This window comes from Nyctereutes procyonoides, unplaced genomic scaffold (genome assembly GCF_905146905.1).
Source record: "Nyctereutes procyonoides isolate TBG_1078 unplaced genomic scaffold, NYPRO_anot_genome, whole genome shotgun sequence".
In the NCBI taxonomy this organism is placed as follows: Eukaryota; Metazoa; Chordata; class Mammalia; order Carnivora; family Canidae; genus Nyctereutes; species Nyctereutes procyonoides.
Window position 1 is genome coordinate 49,979,342 of NW_026575020.1, and position 16,345 is coordinate 49,995,686.

Sequence of the window (16,345 nt, forward strand, 5' to 3'; positions counted from 1 at the left end):
ATGTATCCGGATTCACAATGAATGAGAAACTCCGCTGAGTTGCATGCATTGGCTATGGTCCCACAGTTGATAACTCATGTGACAAGCATGGCACCTCTGCTCTCTGACTTTATGATGGTCACATTTAGCTGATGTTTGAATAGACAATGGAGTTGGTGGACTGTCAATGGAAGAGCTATTTTGCTACTCTTAGAAATTGGTGCCAAATCAGTTCAGTTCAACATTTACAAAGAATCATTCCTCTGGCTCAATGAGATGCATAAGGAGCAAGTTCAAATGCCTGCAGGCACCTGGCTGGGAGCACTGTTCTTGGCTATCCAGGATCATTCAGTAGCCTCTTCAAATACAATAGCTAGGGAAACATAGCAGCACCTCTACCTGCTGCAGTTTTCTTAGATGTATAATAATAATCATACCGCCTATCTTAAAGTCTTATTAGGACATTTAAACATAATAATGAATGTAAATCATGTGGTCAGTGTTCTGAGGACCTAAATTTAACTTGGGACCCCATGTGAACAGGGATGCAGTTGTTTCTGCTCAAGAGATTTCCAGAGGAAGGATTACTCTGATGTGGTTGGAGAGGACAGTGCCGTGAGGCACTATGGAGACTGTGGAGCAGCCCCTGCTGCACCCCAAATCTCTATAGCTTTCCAACAGCATGTGAGAAGCACTCACTCAACAGTTCTTACAGCTCTTTCTGAAGAGGCAAAGAGGTTAACACAGGGGCAGAAATTGTTAAATGACCTGCGCCATGGCCACATCAAACAACGAACAAGGGGAAGTGGAGAGAGCTTGACAGTGAGGGCATCTCGGTAGCAGGTGAAGGGAAATTCTGCTCTGCACCATTAAGTGCATCTTCAACTACACAAGGCCCTGGGGTCAGAGCTAAACTTCCCCCAAGATAATCTCACAGGTCACCTAGGCTGTGGCCACCACATACACAGAAGCTATGGGAGGCAGATACAACTAGAGAATGCAGGTGTCTCCAGAGCACCATTTTTTCCTGTCTTAATCTCTCCAACCTTCTCTCTGCTTCCAGCCCCAGCAGAGTTTTACTCTGAAGGGAGAAAAAAGGAGGGCAGGGAGTCCAGAGAAAAGTCACTCTCTCCTTTCTACTCCCAGATGTTAGACTAGAAAAGGGGGAAGAGAGGGCAAATCCCTCTACTGCCCACTCGCCCATTTCCACCTCTGTTAGGCAACAAGTCAGCCCTGTAGGAGTTTGAAGTGGATGGGAAATTGAAGTTTTGGACATCCCTGGAATAATTCTTAGTAACAAAGAGTGACCAGGGAGCTGAAGGGAATGCCTACATTGTCATTTCAAGAAGGTGGAGGGAGATTCAAGATGGCAAGATGATAGAGTTGCACACCCTCCCCCCACTGTGGAGATTCTCAGGATCTGAGCAGGCCTGGCCAACTGTATTTTAAATAAGAACTGCTTCTAGTTCTAATTCAGCCTATCCTCTCATCTAGTCAAAGCTAAACATTCTTTAATAGAAACTCGATGCACTCCCAAGAAAAATAATACGAATAGCAATAGTGATAATGAGTGCAACTTATTGAGTGCCTGTGATTTTCTATGTTAATGTGCCTTATTGCTCGTCTTTACAGTAACTCAGTCAACTGGACCTGGTGCTCACATGGTCTTATTTACTTCTTTTTTTATATTAATTTATTTTTTATTGGTGTTCAATTTGTCATCATATAGAATAACACCCAGTGCTCATCCCTTCAAATGCCCACCTTAGTGCCCGTCACCCAGTCACCCCCACCCCCCGCCCACCTCCCCTTCCACCACCCCTAGTTCGTTTCCCAGAGATAGGAGGTCTTATTTACTTCTTAAGAAAACTTTGTGGGCCCCTAGGTGGCTCAGTGGTTGAGTGTCTGCCTTTGGCTCAGGGCGTGATCCAGGGGTCCCAGGATCAAGTCTGCATCAGGCTTCCCACAGGGAGCCTGCTTCTCCCTTTGCCTGTGTCTCTGACTCTCTGTGTGTGTATCTCTCATGAATAAATACATAAAATCTTTTTAATTTTTTATCTGTACTTTTTTTTCCTGTGGATTGCCGAACCAAGGTCTACAAAAGGTCCAGTTGTTAAGAAGACCACACTGTCTGGCCTTTAAGCCTCTGGCTGTTTCAAGGAGGTCCCATTACTTACTGCCACAGATGGTGACAGATCTAAGATGAAAAGCTGTCAGTTCTTTTTCCCAACTAATTGCATTTTCTGCTGTTTCACTGACCCCAAGTCATCCAATTCAGGTTATAATGTTTCATCATCATTGCTAGATAGTGCGTGTATGTATCTACCAATAAATATAAACTATATGTATGTAAAACATACATTTATTCAAGGACGAGTTCACAAAAATAACATGATGTTATTTCAGCATTTCAAGTGTCTTCGTGAAAACTCGTTAGGGCTCAGGATAAGTGAAATAATATTATACTTACTTCAGGGGCATCTGGCTGGCTCAGTGGGTTAAGCATCTGACTCTGGATTTCAGCTCAGGTCATGATCTCAGGGTTGTGGGGTCAAGCTCCATTTCAAGCCCTGCGTTGGGCTCTGCGCTGGGCATGGATTCTCTCTCTCCCACTCCCGTGGCCCTTCACCCACTCTAAAAAAATTATACTTACTTCAAAATATGTGCTTCTGTCAGTCTGAATGTGTTCTGAAGAATTAAAAATTCCAAGTAACCCATTGCTGATGATATCCATGAGGACAGGAAAGCAATTTAGCCTTTTGGTATTACAGGCTATCGAGAATCTGTGATCCTAAAATACAACAAATAGGCATTTTAAGTCCTCAGAAAGCAAATACAAAATTTAATGAAAGAATACAGTAGAAAATCATTCAAATTGTTGACAATACAGGAAGGCTAAAGCACTGGATGTCATTAACATCACTGTCACTCATATTATTTGATTAATTCCCGCTATATCACAAGGAATCCAGTATTTTGGTCTTTACTGACCGAACATCAGCCATGTGGCTATTTATGCCTAAACACTCACAAAACAAAATGCCTCGGATGATTTTTAGCAGCAAGGCCATAAAACACAAAGCAACGTCTCTTTAACATGGCAGTAGGCTTTCTTTCAAAATGTGATATATGCATTTTACACATTAAGAATGTGTGGATACTTGGAAGCAGAAGGCAGGCAGCATTGTAATGAAAGCATAGGTTTTCACAAATACTGAGCTTGTAGTAGAAGTGTTGTGTGTAAAATGTCCTGAAAACGGCATTTAAAAATCATTTCATAGTATATGTAAGTCAAGTCATTATGCTGCACACTTTAAACTTATACAGTGCTGTCTATTAATCATATCTTAACAAAACTGGAGGAAAACATATGGTAAAAAAATGTTACATACATCTCTCTCTCTCTCTCTCTCTCTATATATATATATATATATATATATAAAACCATCTCTTTATATACATAAACATATATAAAAATATATATAATATATTTATATATATAAAACATATGACATGCATATACACATATGTAACATGATTACCTTTTGCCCAAATAAAGAGAATATAAGTGAGTTATTATTTGGGCATGCATTTTTACAATCCAAAATAAATCACCTGAGTTGTATCTAACTATGTGAGGCAATATTTATTGATATTAAGAATGCCATTTTTTAAAACTATCTTTCTGGTAGCACCTGGGTGGCTCAGTGGTTGAGCGTCTGCCTTTAGCTCAAGTCGTGATTCCAGGGTCCTGGGATCAAGTTCTGCATCAGGCTCCCTGCAGGGAGCCTGCTTCTCCCTCTGCCTATTTCTCTGTCTCACTGTGTATCTCTCATGAATAAAAAAATATAAAAAATAAAAAACCCTATTTTTCTGAGCATACTGGAAACTAACCTGATAAAGACATACCAAGAATTAGTTTGATCAAAAGTGATTTCTGATTTTATTATTGGCACAGAAATTATTTCTGAAAATTAACTCTGACAAGTTGCAAATGGTCAAGGTTTGTAACACTCACCTGCTCTGATTTATACATAGAATGCTGTCTTGTCATCTTTTTTCATTTGTCTACCCCGGGGATCTCTCCCCAAACTCCCTCACAGTGTAGACAGGTAATATACATGGGTGAAGCAGTGTGGAGATAGAGCAACCTGGCAAGTAAAGTCCAAGTCTAAACTGGGCAACTATTTCTCAATTCCAACTGCGGACTCCCAAAATTGGCATATGGAGGGATTTTTCAACAGAAGCAGAAATATAAATTTTTTATAAGAAATACATCAATCTTAAATATTGCCAAATAAGGCAGTCCTTCTCAAACTTTAGGGAGCATACTAATCTCCTGCAGATTTTATTTAAGTGCAGATACTCAGTAGGACTGGAGTGGGGGCTGAGAGTCTTCATTCCTAGCAATGATCCACTGATATTGATTCATGAACCACAAGTTGTAGGAAACTAAGAAGTTTTTTAATATCAGATAGAGGAGCATAAAGATTTATCTGAAGATTTGACTCATTTGTGTAAAGTTTAGCAGGAAAAAAGACTTGAGCTGTTCTCTCATAAAAAATTTATGCAAATCCACTGTAAAAAAAATTAAGAACTATTTTTTTTGGTAATGGAGCTACAGTTCCCAGTAGGTATTTATCAGATTTATTATTAGAGGATTTGTCAAAATGTAATTTGAAGTGATTTCCAATTGAGAAAAAGATTTAAATGAATGATTCATAATAGTGCATGCAATTTAATAAGGAATGAAATCCAACAGCATTTCATTATATGTTTTTGTAATGTATTGGAGACTGTGGGCAAATAATCGTAGTATAGCTTCTCCTCTAAAAATGAGAGATATCCCACCTGTTTGTGTTAAACTGGCCTTTTATGTCAATTGTTAGGTATTATTCAAATGGTGTTCACAACTCATCTTTGGTGAGATGCAACTATCAGAGCCCAACATACCTTGTCATCACCTGACACAGTGATGGCACCATTGTATGAAGGCTCATTTGGGCCATTTCTAATTCCAAAGGCATCCACTTCCAAAGCTATGTTCTGTTGCCTCAGTGAATGTATAAAGTTATCAATGCTTGACCCTACAGAGAAGGTAAAAATCAAAAGAAGAGCAAAGTAAAACAATGGTCAATTAATATATTTTTAAAAAGCTAAACTAAAATAAAATAGTGTCACCCAAAGCATATCACAATAAGAACTGTCTACGGATTGCTTTAGAAAGGCAGAATTGAGGCTATGATACCAAAACCCACTCTGATATCAAAGATAGGACAAGATTACTTTACCGAGAGCCTAGCCACTTACATATAATTTCTGTTAGTGTAGAAATACTACTTAAAATTAACATTATAATCCTTAAAGATAGTAATCATCTATTTTCTTAGAAATTTGGGCCAGATTTTTTTCCAGAGTCCAAGACTGCATAATACTTTAAAAATATTGTGGGAAGACCTCAGAGATATAGATTTGTCTTACTAAATCCCCTTTTGTTGCTTGGTCCCATAAACTTCAGGATTTAAGTAAGGTTGCAACATGCGTTTCTAAAATAAACTTCCAATCTTGAACTTTTCATTTTAAAATTAATTTCCTACTTGGCCTCCTGTGTGTTTTCTACAACACACAGGATTTATTTTTCCCCTCATGGTTTATATTGTCTGGGGAATCTCTCTATAAGAGCAATACTGGAAAGTTATATTTTAGCTGTACTTTTACCTGTTTTATTGATGACCAGTAAGTGGGTCAGAGGAGCTTGAGGTGGCTGTCCCGGCGAGAGGAAATACATAGTAGGAGTCAGTCCCCAAGAATAACTTTTTTGATATAACTCATAGAACAGATGTTCCAAAAGCTGAGGGCAGAGGCTAATGCCAAAAAGCAATAATCTACATGGAGGAAAATGGAAAAGAAAGAAACTCATCTATAGGAACTTTTGTAGATTTTTCAGTTGGAGTAGATAATGGGTATCATAAAAGAAAGAAATCATACACACTAACCAAATATAGAAATCATGCTTTCTCCCCCGTTTCTTCTAACGTGAAGTAGTTCCTATGTCTCTATGCTGGGACCTTCTCTCTAAATGCCTCTCCCCCATCCTCCCTTCCTCATTTTGGAAATGTCACTCAGGCTCATGATGTTGGCTGGGTACGACTGTTCAATCTCTTTCTGATTCCCACTTCTTTCCTCTGTTTCCATCTCACATGTCTTCCTTTTTCTGGCATATCACCAACACTCAGATGTACTACACTTTGAAACTCTTACCCCTACAGTTCCCAGTTTCTATAAATCACATTTTCTCATTCACTCAAGTTCCAAGGGCCAATCACTTTCCACTCATCTGGCTGTTTTAAGTCCCTCTTCCAAATGGTTGAAAATTTCTATCGTATCATCGTTACGTGCCTAAAACCCTTTCCTCTTTTACTTTTCAAGTCAGGACCTTAATTATCTCTTTCCTGACCTTTTTCAATATTGTCCTCAATGACCATTTTCCTTACCTCCAGAGTCTACTGCTTCTAAACCTTCTTTGCACTGTTGCCCAATTATGTACAATTTGGCAATCTGTTTATTTTTTTATTTGAAAGAGAGAGAGTGAGAGCGACTGCAGGTGGAAAGAGGTGCAGAGAGAGAGAAATCTCCAAGCAGACTCCCTGCTGAGCATGGGGGTCTGGCATGGGGCTCGATCTCATGACCCTGAGATCATGACCTGAGCTGAAATATAGAGTCAGATGCCCAACTGACTGAGCCGCCCAGGTGCCTCTCTAGAATCTATTCTAATTATGTTGATCACCTTTTCAAATAAAAATTCAATATTCCTTATTATTCATAAAGCCTAAACTCTTCAGCTGTACATAATATATTATCAAAAGTATTTCTACTTTTCCATGTACTTTGTTATAATTCACTGAAATGGATAACAGCTCTTCTGACTTTTCATATATCTCCAAACTCAGTATTGCCCCTCTGCCTGAATTTCCATCCTCCTTTCTTTCCTGTTACATTTTTCTATACCAGACTCCATTTCTCCCTCATACAAAATCGTTTTTCTGATGCCCATATTGGTACATAATCTTTCTCATACTGAATGTTCTGGTCGACAATATTGTCTAATCTTATGCCATGGTTTTTAGTGTACTTCTACTCACCCTCAAGAGCCAAATCTCATGTCTGATTTATTTCGATACATGTTACAGACATTTAACATGGAGTGCTGTGCAGTGGTGCTAACAAATATGTTTTAATGAATGAGTCCTGGCTGGAGAGCAGGGTTTTCGCAAGGAGGTGTGACTCAATGAAGAGCCCAAAACTAGCGGGAAATGCGTGAACCATGAAGCAAGTTCCAGGCAGTGACATGAAGCCTTGGCTTAGACACAGCCTGGCACAAAGTAACTTGGACAAAGAGGATAGGATGTTTTGGGGATGGGATCCAAATGCTAACTTCTATACTTCAGAAAAATGATCTCAACCCTTTGATAAGAACAGATGCGGTGTGAAATAAAAAGAAAGAGCCCAAACTTTTTTACTGGGTGCAATTACATACTCACCAAAGCAATTGGAAATTGTTTTCTATATTAATAAAGACCATATGCAATTACTGGAATTTATCTCAAGAGGTTTTGGGGTTTCTTTCCCCTTGAATTTATTTTGAGAACACTGACCAAATGTGTCTGAAACACTCGGATACTCACATGGTCAACAGAGTTTTTTTTTCATTCTTTAACTTTAAGAAGCGAACTTTTGCTATGGCACAGAGTTGCTGCCTCCAGAGAGCCATGCCACTGATTGATTTCTTTGTTTCCTTAAATGAAGACAAAACTTGTTCCAGCTCAACAAGGCTTCCTGTGTCTTTTGTCCTATTACTTTGTAACTCTCTCCAAATTCCAGTGTCTATAAAACATAAAATCAATACTTTATAATGTTGTTTTAGACACATATTACTTAGATTTTTCTATGACCATATTTTCACCAAATAGTGTCAGAGTCAAGAATCTTGGGCAAAGATCCTAAAAACCTAATTTGTGGCATTACTAGAGTGACCACAAAATAAAAGGAAACAAGGCAAAAAAAAAAAAGTATAATACAGGAAGAAAACAAATGACATAATAAAAGAAATCTTGTATTTTCTTTTAAATAAGCTTTGTGTCTATAGCTTTAAGGACATTAGCTTTCATTCATTCTAGGGAAATCATACTTGGCCGGTTCATTGCAAAAGATAAATGATCAGTATTTCTGACAAAGGTGGAAATGCTGGTACATATACAACCCTCCTCATTCCCTTCCAAGGATGTGAAATTGGTAGAGGCAATATTTTTTAATGTAGCCATGATTAAAAATAAGATTGTTTGGAAGACAATCCTAGAAAAACTGATCAACTTTAGACTTCTAGAAAGCTATAAAATATGTATATTAAAAGTTAAGTATAACCACAAGTGTAAAACTTCAAAAGTGAATAAAAGGGGAAATAAGGAATTTTTAAAAACCTACTTAATCAATAAAAAAAATTAGAAAATGGGGGGGGGGAGCTGTAGTAAAGAGTTAACTAAGTAGAATGATAGTAAACCAGAAGCAAGGAATCAACTTAGATCAAGGAGAGAGGACTTTCTAAGGACTGATACTTGTGCTGACAACAAATCTTCCAGTAATGATGGAACCCTGAAGACATTGGAACAATATCCTCAAAATGTTACAACAAGAGTTAACTGTCAACATACAACTCGAATTTTCTTCTCTCTGTAGCACTTGTATCACATATTTATTGTCTACTCCATGAGGACCTAGTCTTTTACACTGCTATATTCCACACTCTTAGTAAAATGCATAGTAGAAAATAAGGAATTTAAGAGAGGGTGCCAGCATTGTACGAAAAGGGAAGAAAGAGACAGAAATACATCTCTTCTCCGCTCTAAGTTTTCCCAAGACTGGACTGAATCAGAGCACCTCCAAAAGCATAGAACCTCATCATTCAAAATATATTTTCAAGATAGACTATTCCACAGAAAGATAAAATGGAAGTTTCTTCTTCTTCTTCTTCTTCTTCTTCTTCTTCTTCTTCTTCTTCTTCTTCTTCTTCTTCTTCTTCTTTTTCTTACCTGATTCATCAATAGCTGATTTTCCTTCTAATTTCAAGAACACTTCATTCAAGGTTGTCATGGACACACCATAATTTTCAATGCCCTGGTTAGAGCATCTATCAAGATCCCTGTAAAGATCTAAAAGTAGTCACAGAAATGCATGAGAAGAATATAATTTGTAATGATATTGATAATAACTATATTTTTGAACAATAGAGAACATGTGTGATGAGCCATTCATAAGAGACAAAGCTATGATATAGACATTCCCTCATTTCTAAAATAACCTATACCGTGTGTTTCCATGTCTTGAGTATAAAATTGTAATCATCTACATTTCATTCTTAGAATGATTATGCAGGGTTCTTTGAGAAATATGATGTTTTATTTATTCCGTTTTTAAAAAACTAATTGCATTTGATTATGGGGAGAGTGATAAATGAACTGAATACTTGTGGTCTCCCACAAATCCATATGTTGAAACCCTACCCTCCAGTGTGATGGTATTAGGAAGGGGGGCTTTGGGAGGTGGTTAGGATTAGATGATGTCCTGAGCCTGGAACTTTCATAAATAGGATTAAAGCCTTTGAAAGAGTCACAACAAAGCTGGCTTCCTCTCCCTGCCATATGGGAAACAAGAAGTCTGCACTCTGCAATCCCAAAGAGGTATCTTACCGGAACCCAACTGTGCTGGAGCCCAGATCCTGGACTTCCCAGCCTACAGGACCATCAAAAATAAATGTCTGCTGTTTGTAAACCCACCCAGTCTGTAGTAGGTGTTAGTAACCCCAACTGACTAAGGTAGGAAATGTTACATTCTAAAGCCTCATTAATTCAGGAATATTATTCCAAAAACTGAGAGAAGAATACTCTCAAGAATAACTAGTAGGCAGCAGAGTAACAAAAGCAAAAGCACAAATATTTATAGAAGTAATTTGGTGCTGCACAGGCTTCCCTAGTTTAGAGAAATATATAAATTAAAGGAAAGGACAAAGTATATATGCAACTTTGTATTTACTCTCTTCTCCCACTTCTGACCATGGTATGAAGATTACACAAGAGCCTTCAAAGAAGGTAGGTCTTAGGGCCCCTGGGTGGCTTAGTGGTTGAGCATCTGCCTTTGGCTCAGATCATAATTCCTGGGTCCTGGATCAGGCTCCAAGCCCGGAGCCTGCTTCTCCCACTGCCTATGTCTCTGCCTCTCTGTGTCTCTCATGAATAAATAAATTAAAATTTTTTTTCAAAAGGTTGGTCTTTATAGGAATGAGTAGGCCATTTTGAAGGTTGTTATTGTTGATTTTAAAGATACTGGCAATATTTGGGGGCATTTCAGGAAAATTGGAAGTAGAATAAAGGATAAACCAATTCAAATATTGGTAGAAATTAAAAGTTTCTTTCTTAACAGTGTGTTAGGTAAATAAAAATACAGATGTAGTCATGATTTTTAATGAGTTCTAAGTGTTGGTTCTTTTTCAGTCTTTCTTTAAATTGTGCATTCTCCTTTGAAATGCATTTAACAAATAATCAGGTAACAGTTTGCTTTGTGGCCTCATCAAAATTTCTGTTTCCACAAAAGAAGATGCCACCAAGACAAGGAGGAGAAGAAAGAAGAAAATTACTGATGTTCTTGCAAAATCAGAGCCAAAACCGGGGACCCCTGAAGACCTGCAGAACTTGATGAAGGACTATTTCAGCAGCAGCCGCTCAGTGATTGAATTGGAAGAACTAAACCTACCAGACTCCTGTTTCCTCAAGGCCAATGATTTGACTCATAGTCTTTCATCATACCTAAGAGAAATCTGCCCTAAGTGGGTAAAACTTTGGAAAAACCATAATGAGAAGAAATCGGTTCTGATGCTGTTCATTTTGCAGCTCTGCTGTCCGGGCCTTGGAGCTCATTAGGTCGATGACAGCATTCAGAGGAGACAGCAAAGTTATGAAATTATTTGCAAAACACATAAAGGTCCAGGAGCAGGTAAAGCTGCTGGAGAAGCGTGTTGTACACCTGGGTGTAGGAACACCAGGGAGGACTAAAGAACTCATTAAACAAGGTGGCCTTAATTTGAACCCCTTAAAGTTCCTGGTTTTTGACTGGAAGTGGAGAGATCAGAAGTTGAGGAGGATGGTGGACATTCCCGAGATAAGAAAGGAGGTTTTTGAACTTCTGGAAATGGGAGTCCTCAGCCTGTGAAAATCAGAATCTTTGAAGCTGGGCCTTTTCTAAGTCTGGGTTCTAATGAAAATTTTAGTTTTTATGCTGGGATTTTCATCTCATTTAATAGCTCTGGAATATTGCAAGGACTCAGTAAATATCAGCTATTGTTTTATTATGTTAACTGCACCACCAGATGAATCACTAGAGATTTTTGGTGGAGATTCTTTGACAAAAATAAAGCTGTCCTTTGCCAACTTCTCTGTATAATAAAGTATCACCAGCCTGTATATGAAAAAAAAAAAGATTTCTGTTTCCACACGAATATGTATGTCAAAGACATGGTGTATGCATCTAAGACTGCAGTTATCTCACTGATTCTAAGATAAATACATTTCATCATCTTTTACCATATCTGAAATGTGCATGTATCACAAATGCTGGTATGTCATTTTAAATGGTGCCATTCTTTCTTTCTTTCTTTTTTCTTGGTAGCACATCCTATATAGCTGAGGCTATTTTAGACTTGGAGAAATACCATAGCTTCTAGGTCAGGTCTGATTCCAGGTGCTGTATTTATTTTTAATATTTTCTTATTTTTAATTTTAAAAAATATTTATTTATTCATGAGAGACACAGAGGGAGAGGCAGAGACATAGGCAGAGTGAGAAGCAGGCTCCCAGTGGAGAGCCCGATGTGGGACTCGATTCCAGGACCCCAGAATCATGACCCGAGCCAAAGGCAGATGCTCAACCATTGAGCCACCCAGGGGCCCCTATTTTTAATATTTTAATAATATATTTAAATACATTAAATCATTTAATCCTCATGAAAATCCTATATAGTTAGTACTGTCATTATCCCCTTGTTACAAACAGGGAAACTGAGGTACAGAAAAGTAATACAACCTGTCCAGGATAACAGAGCTATTAACAGCCTTGCTGGGATCTGAACCCACCCAGTCTGGCTCTAGTATCCCAGGTTTTGACCACCACACCCTACTGTCTGGTGCTATGTTTCTTATGAACCATGATCATGGCGTTTATTGATTCATGTAGGCAGCTATGGGAGCCAATATTTTCCATTAAAAGCTGTCAAATTTCTTTGACTCAAAGTAAACACATTTTATGGTTACACTTTTTTTTTCCCCTTGAATGCAACCTACCTCAAAACTCTTGGCAAATGAAAGCATGTTGGGAGACCACATAGAAAAGTGGGAATGGCAATGAGCCTCCAGGCTTCTGTATTTGTGGAAAGGTTGTGAATTTAGAATGTTTGGAAATATATAGGTTGATCAAAATTACTTAGGTTATAACATTATGTCACGGTGTTTTAACAAAGCTATGTACTGTGGAGTCATACCTTTCCCTTAGGTCCCATTTAACACTCTATGCTGTTTTCACAGACCTCTCCTTGCCTGGACCACTCTCCCTCATTTGTTCCTGAAACAAATGTCCCAAATATTTCTAATTTTAGCCTGATGTGGTCCTGAAGCTCTTAATTGCATATGTCACCACATGAAGCATATTTAGCATCTTTTGCCCCAGTTTATTCATAAATGATCTGGGGATAATATCAGGAGCTAATATTAGCAGTAACCCTGGGGAATATTGGAGAATTAATGCAAAGTGCCATGCACTTAGCAAGTATAAAGGTGTCAGCCATCATTCTTAAGGCTACTGTTACAGTTAGTAACATTGTTATAAACCATTCTGTGGTCTCCACGTTCTCTTACCTGGAAATTTGTTTGTCCTTTCCAAAGGCAAAGTATATACAAGCTTTTCTTCACTTTGTGCTGTTAATTTGGCATCAGGGATGTGTTGTTTTACAAGTGATGTTATACTATCTGGATCGCACATTTCTTTCAGATGCAAACTGACATTTAAAAAGAACGTGTTAAAGCCATTTTTACCCAACATCATCTCTATACATTTTATATATATATATATATATATATATATATATATATATATATATATAATGGAAGAAACAAGACTTAAAAATAAATAGTCCAATAATAGTCCAAATTAATACAGTTCAAACTGTATAATCAATCTATAGGCTCTAGTGTAAGGGATAATAACTCAAGGATTATTATTTGGAGGAAAGATATTCAGCGAGATGGTGGCCAGAGTGAGGTGAAGGAAATGCCTAATTTTGTCTCCATCTATCCAAAAGCTCAGCTTTGAATTTTCCCTTTGTAGTAAAGTATGGATTTTGCAAAAACTAAGATTTGAACACAGTGAAAACCGACACAGAGGTTAGCTTGATACAGACATTAAGAACATGGTCCTAATGCCCTACTGATCCACGTTCCAGAACTTGGGTGTAACCTCTTCCAGCATCAATTTTCCATCAAAGTTCCAATCAATGTCCCAATACTCATCTCTCAAAGAATTTTGAAAGACAGAATAAAATAAAATATGTTTGTGATCACACTGAGCCTTACACCAAGTAAACCTTCAGTATGTGTTAGCTAATTTTATCACTTTTTTTGTCCAAAATTTATTCAAATCAAAGCTGATCCGTCTTGGTAAGAACATATAAAGTTCTTCATGAAATCGTTAGATTTTTAGAAGCACCATTTTAGTCACATCCATTGAAATTTACTGATGCAATAAAATGATGAGGACATCACTTTGATGACACAAACCTAAAAAATCAATTTAGATTAAAACTCTTCTGTGTTTACAAGACCCTATACAATACACTATCCAGGATCCCAAACAGAAAGAATATAGAGCCTTCCCTACAGGAGCATGGAACATAGCAGTCATATAAAGCAGCATATTATAAAAGAAGTGAGGGAGAAGGAAGTTAAGTCAGTTAGGCACTTGGTACCTTGTCAAATATTCATTCATTCAATATTTTTAGCCTTGACTGCAGTGTAGGTATTATTACTGCTGTTACATACATGAAATTACTGAGGACCAGAGACTTAATTGAGTTACCTAAGGTAACAATTCAAAATAGTGCTTTTCAGATTCCAGAAAAGAGGATGCTTATTAAGGAGAAAATATTCGGAAAAGACTTTCAAGGATAGATAAGATTTGAACTTGGTTAAAATGGGGTGGAGGAGGAATGTCAAACAGATGTCCTACCCTGAGCAGAAAGAAGACAGCTAAATCACAGAACATACTTAGAAAACAATGAGTGGTTTATTTTATTTTTATTTATTTATTTTTTTAATGAGTGGTTTATTTTAGTTGGAAAGTATTGATTCAATTGGATTGTACCAAGCAATTATGATGGAATGGTAGATTTGATCAGATTAAACCCTCAGTAAATAATGGAGGGAATACATTTAACCTCTGAGGATAAAGTGACTTAAATTCTTTTTTAAGAAATAATAATATTTTAGCAGGAAGTATAGGGAAAGATTCATCACACTTGTAAGCTTGGCCTAAAGATCTAACACTTTAAATGATGTGAGATTGGGCATATTATTAAAACTCCCTGACATGCCAGAGACTAATAATACCATCTTCTTACAGTTATCTGAAAGATTAACTATAATTATATGAGTATTCCATATGTAAATCTCTTAGCAAGAACTTAGAGCATAGCCAACATGGAATAAGTAATAGACATTACTTAGTAATATAATAATGATTAATAATGATGTTAATTATTATCAGAAAGAGAAGGAGATAGAAAAGAATGAAGGAGAAGATGAAGTCATGGAGAATGGACAGGAGGCTATTGAAATTGTCCCAATTTACGAAAAGAAGTATTGGAAAAATGATGAGAGAGGGTTGGAATGTCACTAAATTTCTCTTTGCAACAATGTGTTGTGAAAATATTTTCCAAAAATTTTGTTTAAACTCAGCTTAATCATCCTTGTATTCTCCAAGTCTACAATCCCACCTGCCCTTTGTTCTAGTTTAAGAAAGAGAGCTTGTGGTGTCATTCTAACACAGCATTCTTGAAATGATCTTAATAATTTTGTAGCCTCCTTTAACATACTACTACTGAAATTTCCTGTCCACAACATGTTACATGTTCCAACAAGTCTCCAACTATACAGGTGTTACCTTAAATGATAGCCAATGCCCCATTTCTTCTTCAGGAATAGAGAGGAGCCTGCACACTTCAGCCTCCCATTGGATATAAACACCTTCCTATCTAAGCAGAAAAGGAAAACAACACATTGTATTAAGGGGTTATTCTTTCACTGTTTATAAAATATAAAAGATATATATATATATCTTTTATATATATAATATATTATATATTTATTATATATAAAATATATAAAATATATTTATAAAATATAAAATATAAAAGAATATCTCCATTAATAAGTAATGTGTTTTAGGAGATGACTCACTAAAATATTTGCATTCTAATTCTGGTCATATGTAAGCCAATTTCTTTGTCATCCAATAACTGAAATGATATGCTAGTTTATTCCTAGTAAATTAAGAAAAATTATCATACAATGAAAGGATCTGTTTCAAGTTAACTGACATTGCTACTGAATAAAACATACTATGTGTTTGAGAGTATGCTACATTTTTACAACCAATCAGTTGCTTTGCAATAGGATCAGAATATATCTGTGGGACAATGTACATGGAGAAGTGGACATTCAAATGGGTGACAGCAAGAGTCTCTTGGTTCATGACAGTCACACACACGGCAGCTGTGTTGGAACTTATCTACACATATTTCACACATGTCCCTAATTTCTCACAAAGATACATCAGAGAAAAACAACATGGATGGAACTTGAGGGATTATGCTAAGTGAAATAAGTCTGAGAAAGAGAAAGACAAATACCATATGATCTCACTTATATGTAGACTCTAAAAAAAATAAATCACCAGCCAGGATGTCAGCTTCATCCATGAACTGGGTACTGAAGAGAATGACTCTATCAGATTTCCTCTCTTTTAGGAAGTTCCATACACGGTGCCTTGAAAGAGGATCTGAGCCAGCGGTTGGTTCGTCCAAGAGCAAAACCTGCACATTAGGAAATATGAAATCATTTCCCTCTTGGAGGTAAAAAAAAAGAAACAAAAAACAAAAAAACTTTTTTTTTTAAAAGCAATATATGTGTAAAAGTCTTTGGAAGAAATATCTTACTACTTAATTTTTCATTGGAACAGTTCTTTTGCATTTGCCATTTGCAAATTCAGTCTGA

At 37.0% G+C, this 16,345-nt stretch overlaps 1 protein-coding gene and 1 pseudogene across 2 annotated transcripts in view; one reads left to right on the forward strand and one right to left on the reverse strand.

Annotated features, from left to right (window-relative positions):
• The window catches only part of ABCA9 (ATP binding cassette subfamily A member 9), a 59,479-nt gene that overhangs the window by 23,038 nt on the left and 20,096 nt on the right, over positions 1–16,345 (reverse strand). Inside the window, exons 16-23 of one of the 2 annotated variants that reach the window (XM_055324624.1) lie at positions 16,026–16,164; positions 15,234–15,324; positions 12,935–13,074; positions 9,066–9,185; positions 7,665–7,863; positions 5,698–5,864; positions 4,933–5,066; positions 2,633–2,770 (exon numbers count right to left, since the gene is read on the reverse strand). In XM_055324624.1, coding sequence (XP_055180599.1) covers positions 2,633–2,770; positions 4,933–5,066; positions 5,698–5,864; positions 7,665–7,863; positions 9,066–9,185; positions 12,935–13,074; positions 15,234–15,324; positions 16,026–16,164 — 1,128 coding nt within the window. Of the gene's footprint in view, positions 1–2,632; positions 2,771–4,932; positions 5,067–5,697; positions 5,865–7,664; positions 7,864–9,065; positions 9,186–12,934; positions 13,075–15,233; positions 15,325–15,994; positions 16,165–16,345 lie in introns of both variants that reach the window. The other variant, XM_055324625.1, reaches the window with a different exon arrangement.
• Positions 9,675–12,873, forward strand: LOC129509294 (uncharacterized protein C3orf26 homolog; annotated as a pseudogene).